General features: G+C 44.7%; 1 protein-coding gene across 1 annotated transcript in view; it reads right to left on the reverse strand.

The window, feature by feature from the left end:
• The window catches only part of LOC124620070 (ankyrin repeat domain-containing protein 65-like), a 71,262-nt gene that overhangs the window by 29,193 nt on the left and 20,793 nt on the right, over positions 1-21,276 (reverse strand). The window contains exons 2-3 of the mRNA XM_047146737.1: positions 16,858-17,007; positions 2,286-2,555 (exon numbers count right to left, since the gene is read on the reverse strand). Coding sequence (XP_047002693.1) covers positions 2,286-2,555; positions 16,858-17,007 — 420 coding nt within the window. The remainder of the gene's footprint in view (positions 1-2,285; positions 2,556-16,857; positions 17,008-21,276) is intronic.

The raw sequence follows: 21,276 nt of genomic DNA on the forward strand, positions 1-21,276 counted from the left end.
GTGAGGCCGTTTCTATTCACACATTTCACAGCAAACATGCGAGTCGCACATGGAATTTTGTCCACGTTGCATGCAAAAGTCGACACGGCGATCTTCATGTGGAGCATAAATTTTCGGCACCTTAGGAGTTGCCTCCAACACACAACTAATACCAAAGCCACATTGGCCTGAGATGCCTGGTTTCAATGCGCATAACAGTCAAAGAAAGTGTCAACGAAACGGACAATCACGGCAACGCAGAGCCCATTCCCGTCCACAGAATCACAATACGACGCAAAACGCCGCGAGTAACCTTGCGGCCACGCTGGTTAAAACGAGCAGGAACTTCAGAGAAAGGCACTCTAATTACCTCTAACCGCTGCTAAAAATCTCTACCAACATTATGGAAATACATTGGTGTTATGCTATATAAGGTACTGCGTCCACTGGTCCTTGTGTATGACACACTCTAAGTCAAAAAAGGAAAAAAAAACGACGCAACACGATAGCTTTATCTGAATGCTGTAGAACTAAAATCGGCAGATATGATGTACATGTACAAACAAACAAAGGGTTACAATTTCAAAAATATTGGCAGTGTTATTTATGAGAAAAAGCTTCACGAAATGAGCAAGTCAACAACGCATTGGTCCATATATAGCCCTTACGCAATCAGTTTTTCGTCTCGGAATTGATTCACAGACCTGTTGGATGTCCTTATGAGGCCTATCGTCCCAAATTCTTTGAAATTTTCGGGTGAGGTCAAAATCCCGAGATGGTTGCAGGGCGCTATCCATAATGCTTCGAATGTTCTCAGCTGTTGAGAATTCGGCAACATTGCTGACAAAGATATGGCTCGGCAGGTAGGAAGAGAAGCAGTGGGAACTAACGCTGTTTGTTGGCGAGCACTATCTTGCTGAAATGTAAGTGCAGGATGGCTTGCCATCAAAGGGACGGGACGTAGAAAATCGTCGACGTAGCGTTGTGCAGTAAGTGTACCACCAATGACAACCAAATGTGTGCTACTATGAAAAGTAATGACACTCCAGCCCATCATTCACAGTTGTGGGGCCGTATGGCGGGCCATAGTCAAACTGGTACCTCTCCACAGTCGCCGGCTTCTGCAGAGACGTCTTCGTCCTGGAGTTGCAATGATTGGGGTAGAATTGTCCTCGGTGATGAGTTCCACGTCGAAATGAGTCCCAATGACGAGAGACGACGTGTCTGGGGAGAGCGGTTGGATACCAACCTGACTGCCAGACTGTGTGGCCGAGTGGTTCTAGGCACTTCAGTCTGGAACCGCGCGACCGCTACGGTCGCAGGTTCGAACCCTGCCTCGGGCATGGATGTGTGTGATCTACATCTACATCTACATACATACTCCGCAATCCACCATATGGTGCGTGGCGGAGTGTACCTCGTACCACAACTAGCATCTCCTCTCCTTGTTCCACTCGCAAACGGAACGAGGGAAAATTGACTGCCTATATGCCTCTGTACGAGCCCTAATCTCTCTCATCTTATCTTTGTGGTCTTTCCGCGAAATATAAGTTGGTGACAGTAAAATTGTACTGCAGTCGGCCTCAAATGCTGGTGATGTTCTTAGGTTAGTTAGGTTTAAGTAGTTCTAAGTTCTAGGGGACTGATGACCTCAGATGTTAAGTCCCATAGTGCTCCGAGCCATTTGAACCATTCTGAGCCAACCTGCCTGTCGCCTGGTAGTGGTAGTGACGATCCAGGGTGCAGTTTCTTTCGATAGCAGGACTACTCTTGTTGTCATCCGTGGCACCTTAGAACACAACGGTACACTGGCAATATTCTACGCCCCGTTTGGTTGCCCTTCAAAGCAAGCCAACCTGGGCTTGTATTTCAGCAACATAATGCCGGCCCACACACGGTGAGAGGTTCTGCTATTTGTCTTCGTGCTTGGCAAACCCTGTCTTGGCAAGCAAGTCGCTGGATTTCCCACGAGATGACGACGTTTGGAGCATTATGGGCACAGCCCTCCATCCACCTCTCTATTTCGATGATCTAACTTTCCAAATGGATCGAATGTGGCACGATATCACGCAGGAAGGCATCCAACAACTGTGTCAATAAATGTCAAACCAACTGCTTGCATTAGGGCCAGAGGTGGGCCAATGCGTGTGACTTGCTAATTTTGGGAAGCTCTTTCTCATTAATAAATCATCCAATCTTTGTAACATCATGGGCAACTTAATATAATGCAAGAGAGCCAGATAAACAAAATGCAATTAACAACCGGAAGAATTGGGACTTGAAAACAGTCGATCCATAATGCCTACCTGCCACAGTGCGTCGTGTGCGGAGACGGGAGCGCCGCGCTCCAGGAGGAGGCGGGCGAGGCTGCGGCGGCCCTCCCTGGAGGCGGCGTGCAGCGGCGAGGCGCCCAGCTCGTCGGCGGCGCCGGCGTCCGCCCCCGCGGCCAGCAGCAGCCGCGCCACCCCCTCGTGGCCCAGGCGCGCCGCCGCGTGCAGCGCAGTGCGGCCGTGGTGGTCGCGTGCGTCCGGCTCCGCTCCGGACTCCAGCAGCAGCGCGCAGGCCGGCTCGTGGTTCTGCAAACGGACGCCACTCATCCTCAGTCTACTGCCGGCTGAGGACACGGAGGTGAGGCTCAGCTGGATGCGAGGGGTATACTCGATACTGGCATCTGTTGTACGCCATTACCCTGAGATCCTTGAGCCACAGTCAAAAAAAATTTGAAGCTAGAACACTTTTAGGTTTATAGTCACGTTGCTATCGCGATATTTTGTCAACACCCACACTTATTTATTTCCTATTTTCATTATTCTGTTATGTACATACAGCATCTGACAAAATAATGCACATGAACTGGCATGAAATTAGCACGTGATACACCGACAAAAAAAAAAAAACGCAACACCAAATAGAAGTTGTGCGACATAAACGGAAGTTGGCGGGTGAGTTTCTGTATCTCAAAGACGATTATTCTAATTTCGCGCCAGGCGTGCAACAGTAACTCCAATAGCGCTGCCATGACATTGTAAATCTGATTTCCTTCAAGTGTTTGCGCTAAAGCTCATGAGCGTTAGTTACACTACTGGCTATTAAAATTGCTACACCACGAATATGACATGCTACACACGCGAAATGTAACTGACAGGAAATAGATGTTGTGATATGGAAATGATTAGCTTTTCAGAGCATTCACACAAGTTTGGAGCCAGTGGCGACACCTACGACGTGCTGACATGAGCAAAGTTTCCAACCGATTTCTCATACACAAACAGCAGTTGACCGGCGTTGCCTGGTGAAACGTTGTCGTGATGCCTCGTGTAAGGAGGAGAAATGTGTTCCATCACGTTCCGACTTTGATAAAGGTCGTATTGTAGCCTATCGCGATTGCGGTTTATCGTATCGCGATATTGCTGCTCGCGTTGGTCGAGATCCAATGACTGTTAGCAGAATATGGAATCGGTGGGTTCAGGAGGGTAATACGGAACGCCACGCTGGATCCCAACGGCCTCGTATCACTAGCAGTCGAGATGACAGGCATCTTATCTGCATGGCTGTAACGGATCGTGCAGCCACGTCTCGATCCCTGAGTCAACAGATGGGGACGTTTCCAAGAGAACAACCATCCACACGAAGAGTTCGACGACGTTTACAGCAGCATGGACTATCAGCCCGGAGACCATGGCTGCGGTTACCCTTGACGCTGCATCACAGACAAGAGCGCCTGCGATGGTGTACTCAACGACGAACTTGGGTGCACGAATGGCAAAATGTCATTTTTTCGGATGAATCCAGGTTCTGTTTACAGTATCATGATGGTCGCATCCGAGTTTGACGACATCACGGTGAACGCACATTGGAAGCGTATATTCGTCATCGCCATCCTGGCGTATCATCCGGCGTGATGGTATGGGGTGCCATTGGTTACACGTCGCGGTCACCTCTTGTTCGCATTGATGGCACTTTGAACAGTGGACGTTACTTTTCAGATGTGTTACGACACGGTCTCTACCCTTCATTCGATCCCTGTAAATCCTACATTTCAGCAGGATAATGCACTACCGAATGTTGCAGGTCCTGTACTGGCCTTTCTGGATACAGAAAATGGTCGACTGCTGCCCTGGCCAGCACATTCTCCAGATCTCTCACCAATTGGAAACGTTTGGACAATGGTGGCCGAGCAACTGGCTCAACACAATACGCCAGTCACTACTCTTGATGAACTGTGGAATTGTGTTGAAGCTGCATGGGCAGCTGTACCTGTACAACACGCCATCCAAGGTCTGTTTGGCTCAATGCCCAGGCGCATCAAGGCCGTTATTACGGCCAGAGATGGTTGTTCTGGGTACTGATTTCTCAGGATCTATGCACCCAAATTACGTGAAAATGTAATCACATATCAGTTCTAGTGTAATATATCTGTCCAATGAATACCCGTTTATCATCTGCATTTCTTCTTGGTGTAGCAATTTTAATTGCCAGTAGTGTAGTAAGTTAAAGGAGATACTGGGAACAAGAGCCACATCGAATAAGGAACCGCCATAAATCTGGGACGAGGCAAAAACTGGGAGAAGAATTTACCACTTCCTTCCCAGAATAAAACCAAAAAAAGAGTGTCACATTCCTTCCGACCATGGGACCTATACACTATCTATCGGGACATCGTTGAAATTTCAGTTACTTGCTGAAAATGTGACAACGCACCACAAATATTTGCGAATGTGGTCAACCGGATTCTCATACCATATAATCTGGGTATGTTGCCATTAGACAAGATGAAATAAATCAGGACAGGGAAGTTATTCGTAATTCTACAGTCTATAACATAACAAGGTATGAGGAACTGTGGCATAATTGGAACTCGCTGACAGCTAAAATATCGGCTTATGAACTGCAGGCCTACATAGTGGAGTGACAACAAACAAGAGATCATACGTCATGGTAACGTGGGATGCGACAGCAGAACATCGACTTACAACAACCTTCCGGAAGCAGTGAGGCGATTGGCCTTGGGGAAGACCAGTAAGGATTTCCTGAATCCTGACAGCCGCCTCCCTATCTCTACATCGTGGGTGTCACAGCAGCAGAGGCTCTGTGAATCCTGAGCTGTATCTCAGCATACTGGGGGGCTAACTATGCAGACAAAGTAGGTTCAAATGGCTCTAAGCACTATGGGACTTAACTGCTGTGGTCATCAGTCCCCTAGAACTTCGAACTACTTAGACCTAACTAACCTAAGGACATCACACACATCCATGCCCGAGGCGGGATTCGAACCTGCGACCGTAGCGGTCGTGCGGTTCCAGACTGTAGTGCCTAGAACCGCTCGGCCACACCGGCCGGCCAGACAAAGTAGGAATCTAGCTCGGTTCTTATTTCAAGTACAGTAGTGCAGTGTGGTGTAGTGTATGACTGTATAATGAAGTGTATAGTAGTGTAGTCCAGAGTTATAAACCACAAAATTTGTGATCCAGCAACATGTCCCCTCTGGATTCCGGATTAGCATATATCTTTGAGCGACAGATGACAAAAAGGAGCTTGCAAATTATTTCCATTTCTTTAATAAATGTTTTTATGTAGATATTTTATGTCCATTTTTCCCCTTCAGCACCATGACGCTGAATTATACATTTAAAATTATGTTAAAATATGCTGTTGGAAGAAAAGCCAAAAAAATAATTGATGAAAATTAATAAAATTTCAGGAATACATTTGTCTTGGTAACATATTTAACATTGGTAATATTGCAAGATTACATGTTAATGCAAGTGCAAAGTAAGCCATTGTAAATGTGAAATTCTGGCACATTAATAATCGGTGAAACCGCCAGATGTTTAATTCAAGCATACAGACGTGCATGCACTGTGTTGTACGGAGGCCAGACGTCAGTTTGTGGCATGGCGTTCCACGCCTGTAGCACTTTGTCGGTCAAAACAGGGGTGGTTAACGCTTTTTGTGGATGATGCTGGAGTTGTCGTTCGATGATATCCCTATGTACTCGATTGAAGATAGGGCAGAGAGTGTGTTAGTGTGAACAGTTCCGAGATAGGGTTATTCTTATCAGAATTGACAGCAAACCAACACCAACAACGATAATTCAGGTATACATGCCGACGTCGCAAGCTGAAGATGAAAAGATAGCGAAAGTGTATGAGGATATTGAAAGGGTAATACAGTATGTGAAGGGAGATGAAAATCTAATAGTCATGGGGGACTGGAATGCAGTAGTAGGGGAAGGAGTAGAAGAAAAGGTTACAGGAGAATATGGGCTTGGGAAAGGAATGAGAGAGGAGAAAGATAGAGTTCTGTAATAAACTTCAGCTGCTAGTAGCAAATACTCTGTTCAAGAATCACAAGAAGAGGAGATATATTTGGAAAAGGCCAGGTGATACGGGAAGATTCCAGTTAGATTACATCATGATCAGACAGGCATATACAGGAGTAGATATAGACTCAGATGATAGTATAGTAGTGACGAAGAGTATGCTGAAGTTTAAAAGTCAGGAAGAACCAATACCCAAAGGAACAGGATACGGAAGGAGTGACGAGGTACCCTTGAAGATTTCTGAGGCTATATACACAGCAATAAGGAACAGATCAGTATGCAGTACAGTTGAAGAGGAATGGACATCCTTAAAAAGAGCCGTCACAGGAGTTGGACAGAAAAACATAGATACAAAGAAAGTAACTGCGAAGAAAAGATGGGTAACAGAAGAAATTCTTCAGGTGATCGATGAAAGAAGAAAGTATAATAATGTGAAGGAAAATTCCGGAATACAGAAATATAAGTCATTGAGAATGAAAATGAACAGTAAGTGGAGGGAAGTTAAGATGAAATGGCTGGACGAAAAATTTGAAGAAATAGCAAAAGATATGACTGTCGGAAGGACTCATTCAGCGTATAGGAAAGTCAAAATAGCCTTCGGTGAAATTAAAAGCAAGATTGGTAATATTAAGATCGTAACGGGAATTCCACTGTTAAATGCAGAGGAGAGATGGGATAGGTGGAAAGAGTATAAACAGGAAGTACAGGGAATTTAAGACGAAATCACTGCATGAAAAATGTGAAGAAATCTAAAAAGAAATGATTGTCGGTAGGAATGAGTCAGCATACCGGAAAATCAAAACAACCTTCGGTGACATTAAAAGCAAGGGTGATAACATTAAGAGTGCAACGGGAATTCCACTGTTAAATGCAGACGGGAGAGCGGATAGATGGGAAGAAAACATTGAAAGTCTCTATGAGGGGGAAGATTTGTCTGATGTGACAGAAGAAGAAACAGGAGTCGCCCCGATCGTTGAGTGGTCAGCGTGATGGATTGCCGTCCTACGGGCCCGGGTTCAGTCCCCGGCTGGGCCTGAGATTTCTCCGCTCACGGACTGGGTGTTGTGTTGTCTTCATCATCATTTCATCCCCATCCGGCGCGCAGGCCACCCAATGTGGCATCGAATGTAATAAGACCTGCACCAACGCGGCCGGACCTGCCCCGCAAGGGGCCTCCCGGCCAATGACGCCAAACGTTCATTTCCATTTCAGGAGTCGATTTAGAAGAGATAGGGGACCCGGCATTAGAATCAGAATTTAACAGATCTGTGGAGGATTTAAGATCAAGTAAGGCAGAATTTCTAAAGTCGTTGGGGAAGTGGCAAGAAAATGACTATTCACGTTGATGTGTGGAATGTATGAGTCTGGCGACATACCATCTGGCTTTCTGAAAGACATCATCCACACAATTCCGAAGACGGCAAGAGCTGACAAGTGGGAGAATTATCGCACAATCAGCTTAACAGCTCATGCATCCAAGTTGCTGACAAGAATAATATACAGAAGAATGGAATAGAAAATTGAGCATGCTCTAGATGACGATCAGTTTCGCTTTAAGAAAGGTAAAGGCACGAAGAAGGCAATTCTGACGTTGCGGTTAATAATGGGAGGAAGACTAAAGAAAAATCAAGACACGTTCATAGGATTTGTCGACCTGGAAAAAGCGTTTCACAATGTAAATTGGCGCAAGATGTTAGAAATTCTGAGAAAAATATGGGTAAGCTATAGGTATAGACGGGTCATATACAATATGTACAACATCCAAACGGGAATAATAAGAGTGGACGACCAAGAACGAACTGCTCGTATTAAAAACGGTTTAAGACATGGATGTAGTCTTTAGCCCCTCCAGTTCAATCTGTACATCGAGGAAGCAATGATGGAAATAAAAGAAAGGTTCAGGACTGGAATTAAATCTAAAGGTGAAAGGACATCAATGATACGATTCGCTGGTGATATTGCTATCCTGAGTGAAAGTGAAAAAGAATTGCACGATATGCTGAATGAAATGAACAGTCTGATGAGTACAGAGTATGGATTGAGACTAATCGCAGATAGACGAAGGTAACGAGAAGTAATAGAAATGATAACAGCGAAAAAGTTAATATCAGGATTGATGGTCACGAAGTAGAGGAACTTAAGGAATTCTGCTACCTAGGCATTAAAATAACGAGTGACGGACGGAGTCGCAGCTGAAATATTGTTTGACCAATTGTTGCTATTTTGCTCAAGATTTTAATGCCTCTCTGGCAGACGATTTCTAACTGTGCATGTTAGTTTTGCTTTTCGTCGATGTTTACAACAAACTACCTACCTACTTCCTTTCTTTTCATAGGAAAGTCAAGCTCAGAAACCTTCTAAACCTGTCATTACGTTATTTCGCTACAAGTCCACTGATACAGCAGCAAACTTTTACGGCACGCCGATTACCAAAATCGTTTAATATCAATTGCGACCTAAACAAATTAGTGAAACATCTTTAGCATGTGGACCATCAGAAGTCTAAAAGTCTGTATTTCCTTAAAGTGGTACCACTTCTGAGAAATAGTTGTTTCGACATGCTTAGTCTCTTGAGCAGATGTAACCTCCTACTCTGTCGTTTTTCTCTTCATATGAAGATAGGTTGTAAAGTGGCTATAATTTCGCACTTTACAGTACTCATCTACATACTTTGCCGTGATTTACAACCGGAATTAGGTATCATTTGATAGGTTGTACATTGTGTATATGAATATTTAAAGAAGACTGACATTGTCACGTACACCTTGTAAATAGCTGTTAACGCCCATTGTGTGAAAAGAAATGGAGTGTCTATTATCACAACGGCGTAATGAATGATTGCCTCTACTAGTAGACGCTGGAACGCCAGTGGAAATGAAACGGCAGGTGTAACTGAAGCCTTGGGTGGAAAAGCCCGCACTGGTGTGTTGGTCCTGCTTGACACAGGAAGTAGCCAAGAAGGACAGTCGGGGCACCTGACCGCTGACAATACAGCGACGGCTTGCCGGTATTGTAGCGGGGTCGGAAGGATAACCGGGTAATACTTCGGAAAATCCGAAAATCTTGGACACAGCAGAGAGGAACAAGGAAGCGTTTCCTCGGAAATCATTCAGGCTGTTATTTCCGAGGAAGTACTACATATACAAATTCGCGATCATGGGCGATAGTGGGGTGCTCATTGCGACTCCATCTGCTTGTTCATATTTCTGACAAACCATCGCTGGAGGCACCGTGCAATATGCTGATCGATCTGAGTGACGTGAACCTGAGTGACGGTACGGCGTCAGTTCTGGAGAAGGGGCTTAAATTCGATACCACCCCTCAGTTCGGTCGCGGCCATCGTCAGCGAAATTGAACGGGCTGTGGCGCGAATACGGCCTGAAGCAGCCGAAGAAGTACGTCGTGTAGCATGCTGTAGTCTGATAAGAATTAACCGTTCGAAGTCGAACATTATCAGCAGAGAAAGGGCGGCTATTAGGTACATAAAAGAGTGCCCTGAGATTGTTGTCTTACTTGACGACAAAGACAAAAATGGTTCAAATGGCTCTGAGCATTATGGGACTTAACATCTGTGGTCATCAGTCCCCTAGAACTTAGAACCACTTAAACCTAACTAACCTAAGGACATCACTCACATCCATGCCCGAGGCAGGATTCGAACCTGCGACCGTAGCGGTCACATGGTTCCCTACTGCAGCGCCTAGAACCGCACAGCCACACCGGCCGGCTTGACAAAGGCAGCGCTACTGTTATTCTTTCTCACAAGGACAACATTGAGAAGATGAAAAGCCTGATAGATGACGACTCCTACACGAAGGTCAAATATGACCACAGAAAAAAAGTGGGGAACAAGACTAGCGCTCTTCTCAAGGACACGGATTTACCAGAGGGAGTCGCAAAGAAACTGTTACCTCATAGACCTGTACCACCAAGACGTAATTGAGTCCGAAAGGTCCATAAAAATGGGGCGGCGTTACGTTCCACCGTCAACAACTTTAGGGCACGTACGTATTTACTGGAGAAATAACTGACGGGAATCCAAGCCCTTATGTGGTAAATGCACTCACCATATTCGCAATTCTGTGCATTTTGTAAAACGCCTCAACTTCAGGGTGAAAGACTCAGATATCGTGATAAGTTTTGATGTCGTTTCGTGTGTTCACCAGGGTACCTCTACGAGAGTCACTACAGCTTGTAACTTAGAAATTTGACAAGATGACCGACGATTTTTCCAGGCATGTCCTGACCTCCACGTATTTTCTGTTTGATGGAGAATACCACGATCAAATGGAAGGAGTCGCAGTGAGAAGCCCACTCTCGCCTGTGGTCGCGGATTTGTGTATGGGTCCTTAGAAGAGGAAGTCCTCGCGTCATCCGAATAGAAACGCACTTATTTTTTTCGGTATATGGATGGCACGTTCGTCATCTGGCAACAAGGAACGGACAAACTTCTTGACTTCCTTACACATTTGAACTCCGTAATCCCAACATCTAATTCACTGTGGAGTCCGAATCAGAAGGTAGATTATCATTCTTGGACGTCATGATCAAGAGATGAGCTGGTGGCACCCTGGGACACGGTGCGTGCTGGAAGAAAATGCATATTGACCAGTGTTGGAATGCATACAGCTGTCACCTGCCTCCGAAGAGGAATGGGTGCCAAAAACGCTGGTAGAAAGGGCGCGCACCATTACAGCCGCAGAGAGTCTACCCCAGGAGCAGGAACACCTTTGAAAACGGGTAACCAGAATGGCTGATTAGGAGCGCTCTCCACCCACCACAACAGTACAACCTGTGAATGTGGAAGGTCACGGAGGAAGAGGCAGCAACTGCCTTTACACCGTAAACTGGCGCACTATCGGGGAAAATCGGACGCATATTGAAGAAGCACAGAGTAAAAACTGTCTTTTGCACACCCAATAAAACGCTACCATTATTGGGAAGCGCCAAAGATGGTCTTGGTTTGCGGAAGGCCGGCGCATAGCACATTCCATGTCAGTGTGGAAAGACATACGTTGAACAGACAGTTCGCACCGCCGAAGGTCATTGCCGAGAACACCAGAGGCACACTCGACAGATGTATCCCAACAAGTCAGCGGTCGGTGAGCACTGTTTGTCCGAGAATGACGCGATGGTTACGAACATACTAGGATTTTCGCACAACTTCTAAATACTGGGACAGTGTCGTTAGAGAGGCCATAGAAGTCCGCACCAGGGATGATCTCATCAACCGAGATTGCGTCTATAATCTTAACAAGCCTTGGGAGCCAGCACTGAGTTTAATTAAGAAGACTCTCAGCAAACAAAACGATCTAGCGCCCAGTGCGAACAGAGCACCCACATCAACGCTATCACAGACGCGACGCTTGCGTCTCCGTAGCAGCCGATTTGCGGCCGCCGGCGTGGGTCAAGGAGGGAGTGACTAGCGGGGCCAGTGGATATTAGTCGGCCACGCGCCCTCAGGAGCTCAGTTCGTCTCAGTTCGTCAGCGCACTTGACGATGGAGACACTTCTGATGGGCGAAACATTATGCGCGTTGGACGCTATGAACCGGCAGCACACCCGTCAACTGTTCGATAAATAAACACACTAGGAGAAACTGTGTAATCACATCATATGCCTTTGGTTGTTACTGTCAATTAAATGTTTAGTTAATCATGGTATTACAAGACTCAAGTATCAGTTGCGCTCCAAGTGATATTTCTCCAATGTCTCACTGCATTGCTCAGCGTGTACTCTCTCAAAGATCTCGTTATGAGAGTACTTTAGAAAATATACTGAAAGAGTTCTATTAACTTATTACCGGCTAAGCCTCTTCTTTACATTCGTTTCCTAAAACTGGGTGACCTCCTTAAACTATGTCAAGATGTTGCCCCTCTTCTGTAGATTTAATTATATATCTCATTTATGTATGTAGGTAGATATGGCCAGGTAATGTATGCCGAGAAATAGCTATTCCTTGTAATAATAACTTGATACGACTGAATATGTTGTCAGTCTTACCTGATATGGTTTATAAATTCCAAACATGGACAGTTAAACTGTTGTATGACTCTATAATGTTAGCAATAAATCAAAACTACAGCCAAAAACACACATACAGACACTCCCCCTTCCCCCCCCCCCCCCCCGCCCCCGCCGCAACACACACACACACACACACACACACACACACACACACACAAAGTAAACCTGAGGTACAGTATGTAGCTAAATGTGTCTAGTAAGTAGTCAATTTTCTCTGTTAAACACACTAACGAATGCGCATACACATGGTACGAATTAAGGTTTATGTCGGGAACGTATTGTTCCTGAAATACATTAAAAAGAGCTCCTGTCAGTCTATCACGCCTCTTACGAGTAAACGTCTATTTCACATTTGACTGATTTTCTACTGATGCTCTGCTGCCCTCCTATAAGGAATGTGATCTGTGCTATTCCACTGAAAAGTAAAGTGGTACGGTATCGTCTATCAAATGTTCATGTGCTGATATCGCACACATGTTGAGGAAGTTTCTAAGAATCCTTAATGTGTTTCGTAACGAGTAACTACGTCTCTGTTATGTCTTATCAAAAATCTTCTGAAACAGATATCACGTTGCCTGATCCAGTAACACGTCCTGGTCTCAGATAAAGCGTATCTGTACGTATGTGGCGCTCAGTGCAAGAAAATATTTACCTTTCCCTGTGCACAAGCTCAGTAATCGTAGAACATTTTGGGAAACGAAACAGAGACGAAGAACTAACTCTAAAACTGTTTTACAAAATTCAGCCTACTAAGATTAAGCGTAATATGGCGTGATACGTCAGCTGTTCTCGTAATATTATCATTCGTCTAACGAGAACCTGGCAGCGTCGCCACTGAAGAGATTATCAGATTTTAGGCTGCCGTGCAGACACAACTGCCAACCTGACAACTTCAGTAGCAGTTGGGGCTAAATCCATTGAGGACTGGGAGACTGCGGTCAGAAGAGTCAGTAACAAATGCAGAGTAGGGGTGAGTTGGGTGCACCAGTCTGCGACCAACACCAAGTAAAGTATGTGCCAGTTTGCCGTGAGAAACCGCAACAACAGAACAGTCTGCGAACCATTTCACAGCCCGAACTAAGACCAAAAGTCTTTGTAATCCAGCGAATAACAGTAAGTCTTGCGAACAGCTCTACTTTCAGTAAACAAAGTAAGTGCAGGTGTTGTTACGGGACGGTTTTTGTTTAGTTGTGCTTACATTATACGATATCAGTTGTGTTAAAACTAATAGCTGTTTAGTCAAATGGGAGGAAATTTTCTGCAAAGCCATTGATTGTGAAACAACTCTTAAAGCTCGTATTATTCTCTAGCAATGAAATATGTTGTTGTATCAATCTGCTTGGAAACCACCAATTCATCTTCTGCCGACAGCAGAGAAGACAACAAACGTGAGCTGTCAATGTGGTTGACCTGGTATCTTACTGTGCTGGAAACATAAAGATCCTTCAACGCTTTTTAAGTTACTTTATTCCTCTGTTCATGCACTCACAGCTTCAGGAAAATTTGAGTCCGGGGACAATTCAGCGGCATATTATAATTTTATATCAGAATGTGTCAGCGGATAAGTCAGTTCAAAGTTAGAAATCCGCACGGTCGAACGTCCACTAAGAGATGTTTCGCTGGATTGGAAGTGCGGCATCCGTTGTTAGTCAAGTGGAAACTTCACTTAGGCACCTAAACATTGCGAAGCGTAGCAGGTAGTATTTTACAGGAATGTTTTTGTGTGTATCGTTACGAGGCTTTATCTGAAGTCCAATGGCTTGTAAGACCGCATTTCTGGGCTGAAACTGTGGCCGGACTGTGCGACTGTGGCCGTATCACACTGAATCAGGTTTTTTCCCGCAATGATCATGGTCGACTGCCATTGCTTACACTCAGTGCCAAAGTCTCGGGCGACCTTCCAGCAGAAGTGCCTCAAGTTAGGTGCTGCAAAGAGGTGCGCAACAGCAGAATACCTACTTTTCTCGTCTCTCCACCCGAAAAGTAAAAAAAACAAAATCGAGTTCTGTGGGACCTTACGTTTCTTTGGCCAACTCAGGTCCTTCGTCGTCCCACCGATTTATTTTCTAGCAACATCTGTTTCTATTTCCCTACACTAATAGTGCACATTTGGTAACATCGTTTTCTGTAAGAGCACTTCACAATAATGAAAAGCTTACAATTCCTCTCGCAGAATCTAGCAGTTATTGATACATGCCTTCGGTCACATTTCTGCGTCTGCTCTCCTATGTTCTTTACCATGTTGACCTGCCACATGGAGGTTCACATTGTATATAAACGTCCAATGGGTGTGAATTCCTAAGGGACCAAACTGCAGAGGTCATCGGTCCGTAAACTTACACACTACTTAAATTAAATTATGCTAAGAACAACACACACACCCATGCCCGAGGGAGGACTCGAACCTCCGGCGGGAGCGGCTGCGTAGTCCGTGACATAGCGCCTCAAACCGCGCGGCCGCTCCGGGTGGCCATATTACATACGCATTCGTGAAGGCTACTGTGGCATCATTGTCCAGCGAGATGTTTTCCTACTGTGTACTGGGGTCCCTTTGTACAAACACATTGTAGCAATAAACGAAACCATTCCCGGAACAGGTGCAATTCTAAACTAGAGCATCAGAGTATGAAACAGACTACTAGCACTGCCATCACATATTTTAGGAAATAAATTACAGCTCAGTTGCAGAGATCAGTGGTAGGACAATCACTGAGAGAAGCAACATAACTCCGTTTTTCTGGTTGTTCTGCTGCCTATATTCACTTATAAAAAGTGAAAAAACGCGAAGTGGTTTGGAATGATCGCATTTTTAGTAAGTGGAAGATGTACGAAGTGATTACTCACAGTCGTCGATGTAGCAAAATGACGACCGTGCATGGGAGTGAGTATTTTGCAATAACAGTGAATTTCGGCAGAGACCGTGTGACGCTCTGCTGATGAACGTTTCTTTTCGTTCTTGTTGTCAATGGAAAAATGAATTACGGTGTTTGGAATTACTTTTGGACACTACCACTTTCCTGATGTTCGGGCATCAAAGTGAAATCCGACTATTTCTGTTTTACCATGAAATACTTTTGCCCAGTCATTCCATTGTGGTTCATAACATGTAAAATATGAAGGGTGCTTGGCTTATAAATGCTGATATTGTGATCATTGGTATTTTAAAATGTATCCACTTCAGTGTGTTTGTTGTCGATAGTCTTCCCGCAAACACGTCACATAATTTACTACCTGGGGTTTTCTGCACGGTCGTAACTGCACCACTATGTGGACTACGATTATCATTATAGGCTCACAGTTTTGCCTCCACGTGTCCATTGTTAAACACCTGTCCTGCTGGCCAGCGAAAAATAAGAAATAAAGGCTTTCTCTTGTCACACCTACTTGCAAGTCCTCCTAATAGCTACAATTATTACGCCCCAAATGAAAGAAAGACTGATGTAATGTTATTCAGTACACTGTCGTCAGACAGCAATAGAAATATTTGCTTTTATACTCGTATTAGTAAAGACACTGTGTATGTGAACTAAAACTCAGACATTCATTTCAACCATTTGGAACATGGCTGGGACCAATTACAGTGTCACTGTGTGTAACGGTTATGGGAGAATAAAGACAAAAACCACATTCAGGTGTCAAGTTCGTGCAGATCCATTCTCCAACAAGTAGGAAGGAATACCCACAAAAGAAACTCTTATGTGCTGTTAGCTACATAGCTGGCAACTTCAAAACGGACGTCTTTGAGAGCATATGGATCTTTTCTGTGTACTGCAGATGTATAGGTTAAATAAAGGGAAGTTAACGTTGTCGTATCACCAATATTATGAAAAAGGATGGAATTCTATTCACCACAAAGATGGCACGTTGAGCTGGAGACAGAAACGACGAAAAGACTTTGACATATGAGCTTTCGACCAAAGCCTTCTTTGGAAAGGAATTTAAACGTAAATATGAAACCTCGTCCACATGCCTTGACGGATCCAGCGGTACCGACCGGCCGCCGTACCTTCCTCAGGCCACAGGCGTCACCGGATGCGGATATGGAGGGGCATCTGGTGAGCACACCTCTCTCCCGGCCGTATGTCATTTTCCGAGACCGGAGCCGCTAGTTCTCAATCAAGTAGCTCCTCAGGCTGCCTCACAAGGGCTGAGTGCACCCCACGTGCCAACAGTGCTCGGCAGACCGGATGATCACCCATCTCAGTTCTAGCCCAGCCCGACAGGGCTTACCTTCGGTGGTCTGACGGGAACCGGTGTTACCACTGCGGCAAGGTCGTTTTCTTTGGAAAGAAAGACATACACATATTCACGCAAGCAAGCACACCTCACACACATGACTGCTTTCTCCGATCTTGTAACAGCCTTTTCGAAGTGCCTATCTGATACTCAACGTCCATCTTTACGGTGAGTAGCGATCTAGCCTATTCATGACATAGCATATAATGAAGTTACATAGATAGATATATATATATAAATCGAAAAGGCAGATTGCACGGGAGCGGTAGAGAGAGTGCAGGTGTTGTCCTCACCTCAGCCGCAGCGAAGTGGAGGGCGGTCCGGCCCAGTGAGTCCCTCTGGTGCGTCGAGGCGCCCTCCTGCAGCAGGTGACGCAGCGCCTCGCAGTCGCCGCGCCGCGCCGCCGCATGCAGCGAACTCACTCGGTGTCTGCTGGTGGTGCTCTGCACAGGGGAAGGAGTGCCGTCTGTCAACGTGCCCTCTGAGCCAGAGGCTTTACAACCGTTAACGTCGAAACTTTTGTTGCTCTGATCGCTTTTGACAATGTAAACTGGGAGAAGCTTGTTGAGAACACATTTCAAGGTAAAGAGCTGGTTTGACAGACACGTGCCTAACTAACTACAGCTCAATCAAAAGGCTCCGATAAAACAGAGTGGATAGCATAAGGAACAGATTTGAAGTGTGGTTATTATCTGGCGCACTCTTCTCTGTCCGCAGCTCGTGGTCTAGTGGTGTACCTACCAACGTGCGACTTTTTCGTATTGGCCTCAGTGTAATGGATCGCTGCAATAGTTGCCATGAAACTGATACATTACCTCATCGGTTGATTTCCTGCGGTCATGACCATTGGAGATGGTTTCGCCGACAACTGGCTTTTCTCCTCAGGACGTCAGAGGCGGCTATCTCGGAAGAGATTCTCGTACGTCCCGATTCAGCCTTCTTTCCTCGGTCGAAGAACAATACCGTCATGTGGCTTGTTGGCCATTATGTCCAATACGTGATGGTGAGTGGATGTGACGCAGATCCGTGTGCCTGTTTCCACTATATGGCCACCGCACATTGGACGTGGCTCCGGATGCCCCGTTATCGTGAATTTCTTTTCTAGTATGTTGTATCTTGCTTTTCGTCGCCAAGGCGTTCGATGACTTGCAATGCCCCCTTTTTATTTTTTTTTATTTTTGTGGGCACTTCTATGGATTTATATGTTCCACCATGTAGAAGTGGCGGAAGAAAGAATGTGTGGGAACGTTGAAATTGACCCCAATCCTTCCTATACGTTTTTTTGATTTCACTCTTTTGTTTTTGTCGAAATGACTTCTTTTGTTTTATTTTAATTGGTTGCCTTCAATAAGTGTTTTGGGAAAAACGAGAATATTTTGTTTTTTGAAGGAATACACTGCCATTTTAGTGTGTTTCCTGTGTCAAAGAAAAAAGAAACAAAAAAAGGCGCTGCAGTCATGGACTGTGAGGTTGGTCCCGGCGGCGGTTCGAGTCCTCCCTCGAGAATGGGTGTGTGTGTTTGTCCTTGGGATAATTTAGGTTGTGTGATGTGTGGGCTTGGGCACTGGTGGCCTTGGCAGTTATTAAAAAAAAATAAGTGCATAGCGTTGCTGCCTCTGGATCACGGGGCCCAACTTCGATTCTCGACCGGGTTGGGAATTTTCTCTGCCCATAAAGTGGGCTTTGTGTTTTCCCCATCATCATGATCGTCATCATGATCATCATCATCATTATCATTCGTGACGGTAGCTCGACTGGATTGTGTAAAAATTGGACTGTGAAAAATTGGGACTCTGTACGACAGCTGATGACCGCGCATTTGAGCACCCCAAAAACCAAACATCGTCATCATCACCCTTATCATTATATTTAGAATCTGTGCTTCAGCGTTGCTAACGAAAGGACCATGTGGCATAACCTCACAGTTCGACAAATAGGGTGTTGGAGTTTTGCAGAGGATGCGGTTTTTGTAGGTATGCTATCGTCCATAAATCGCGGTGCCACACCAAAATCAGCAACGCGAATAAATACCACAGAGATTACCGAGGCTTCGCTGCAGTCCGCAAGAACCAGTGAGAGGCACTCCAGAAGACACACTCTCCCACTCAGCATATCAGCGTTCAGGTCAATATTGTGTCACGCATGCAGTACCTCGTCCGAAGCAGTCAATATCACAGTGTAGGACCACCAGGTTATCAAAGTTCCTGATGAAGTGGCTCTTTAGAAAATGTTGAACAGTGTAACTCACGAGTAAAGTTCGTTAATCAGTGTATTAAGCGATGCTTTACTATTCCATAATAGTTGTAAATTGTCCAGTAGACCTGCGACAAAGAGGTATGTGGAAGTTAAGCAAATTTTTTATTTAATAATGTAATAAACTAATATTTCAGGTGTTCTAGTTTGATGAATCTTCTCCCAGGGCATACACGGAAGTTATGGCCAGGTGAAAGTATTTTCGTCTCGTCACAACACTAAGCAAGGGGGTGGGGTGTTTGGACGAAGAGACCAAACTGCAAGGTCATCGGTCTCATCGGATTAGGGAAGAATGGGAAAGGAAGTCGGCCGTGCCCTTTCAAAGGAACCATCCCAGCTTTTGCCTGGAGCGATTTAGAGAAATCACGGAAAGCCTAAATCAGAATGGCCGGACGCGGGACTGAACCGTCGTCCTCCCAAATGTGAGTCCAATGTGCTAACCACTGCACTTCCTCGCTCGTTACTAGGCAAGGAAGGAAAAGGGTTCCAAGCAATGGTAGAGAAGATTCAAGCTACAGCAAACTATTGTGGAAGGACAATACGGCAAAGACAACGAAAATAATAACAGGAGGAAATGAATGAATAAAAATAATGCCCAATCGAGAGAAACTACAATGTTTGCAATGCTTTAAGCATGTCAGGAGTAGAGTAAAAAAATAGTTAGAGGTGTAGCAACAACAGTAAACTGATCATGCCAATGGCAAAATTGGTGTTTTCGCTTTTTTTGTATTGTAGAACTGAGAGGTTTTGTTCAAAAATTCATTCAGGAAAAGGAAGTGTGGGCAATAGGAGAACAGAGAAGGATGATGGGACACGTGTTAACACAACAGGAAACGACTTTTATGGTGCAAGAGGGAACCACAGAAGGCAAAAGTTGTGGAGGAAGACATAGATTGTAACACATGTAACAATTAGTTGAGTTCGCTCCATTTAAATACTACAATGAGATGAACAATCTAATGAATACGGAATATGGATTGAGAGTGAATGGGAAAGAGACCGTAATAATGAAAATTAATAGAAATAAGAGTAGCGAGATACTCAGAATCAAAATTGGTGGTCACGAAGCAGACGAAGTTAAGGAATTCTGATACCTTGAGAGCAAAATTACCCGTGACGGACCAAGTAAGGAGGACATAAAGAGGAGATTATCACAAGCAAACAGGGCATCCCAGGCCAAGAAAAGTCTGCTAATAACAAACATAGGCCTCAAATAGAGGAACGAATCTCAGAATTTACGTTTACAGCGGAGCATTGTGTGATAGTGAATCATGGGCAGTGAGAAAATCGGAACAGAGTAGTCGAAGCATTTGAGAAGTGGTACTATAGAAGATGTTGAAAATTAGGTAAGGAATCAGGATGTTCTCCGAAGAATCAGCGAGGATAGGAACATATGGAAGACTGACAAGAAGAAGGAGTAGGATGATGGGACTTGCGTTTAGACGTCAGGGAAAAATCTCCAAGGCACTAGAGGGGGCTATAAAATTTGAAAACTGTAGAGGAAGACAGACATTGGGATACATCCAACAAATAACTAAGGAGGTAGGCTGAAAGTGCTACTCTGAGATGAAGAGGTTAGTGCAGGAGAGGATCTCGTGGCGAGCAGCATCAAAGCAATCAGAACACTGTTGACTCAAAACAAAAAGTGCAACCTATGTCAATTGAACTTGTTTACAGTATTCATCCCTTAGTCTCCAATTTTTACTCACGGCATTCTTCCCGGACTCTTTCCATAAGCAAAATGACGATTCCTTCGTACACAGAAATATCCTATTACCTCCTCAGCGTTCATCTATAGCTAAACATTTCAAAAGTATGCATTCCCCTATTGTCTGAATAGCTAATCCTATAAGTTCACTTTCGTACAACGCTCCAGTCGAGAAAAATACCTTCTGGAACAAGTTCCTAACTGTTCAGTTTGTGTTAGAAGTTAAGGAACTCCTATTTTTCTAAACTGTTATCGTGCTCTAGCCCGTCTACATTTTCTACCCTCTCGACCTTGGCCATCATCAATTATTCTGCTGCCCAAACAGTAAAATTCATCTACTACATTTAGTGTCTCATTTCCTAATCTTATTTCTTACGATCACCTGATGTAATTCGACTTCACTTCATCACCTTGTTTTACTTTTGCTATAATTCAGCTGATAACATCTTTCCAAAACATTATCCACACCACTCAGGTTTTTCATCCAAGACTTTGATAGCTCTGGTTTGATTACAATGTCACTGGTAAACTTCAAAAGTTTTAGCTCTTCTCCCTGAATTTTAATTCCATATCCTAATTTCTCCTTGGTTTACTTTACTCCTTTTTCAGTATACAGGGGTTGGGGTACGACAGGCTCAGTCCTCTCGCAACTAGAGCTTTCCTTTATGCCTTTCATAACCACTGTCTGGTTTATGTACAAGTTGTATATAACCTTCTGTTTCCCGTTTTTTTTATCTCTGCTACCCTCTAA

The sequence above is a fragment of the Schistocerca americana genome, chromosome 6, assembly GCF_021461395.2.
Source record: "Schistocerca americana isolate TAMUIC-IGC-003095 chromosome 6, iqSchAmer2.1, whole genome shotgun sequence".
In the NCBI taxonomy this organism is placed as follows: Eukaryota; Metazoa; Arthropoda; class Insecta; order Orthoptera; family Acrididae; genus Schistocerca; species Schistocerca americana.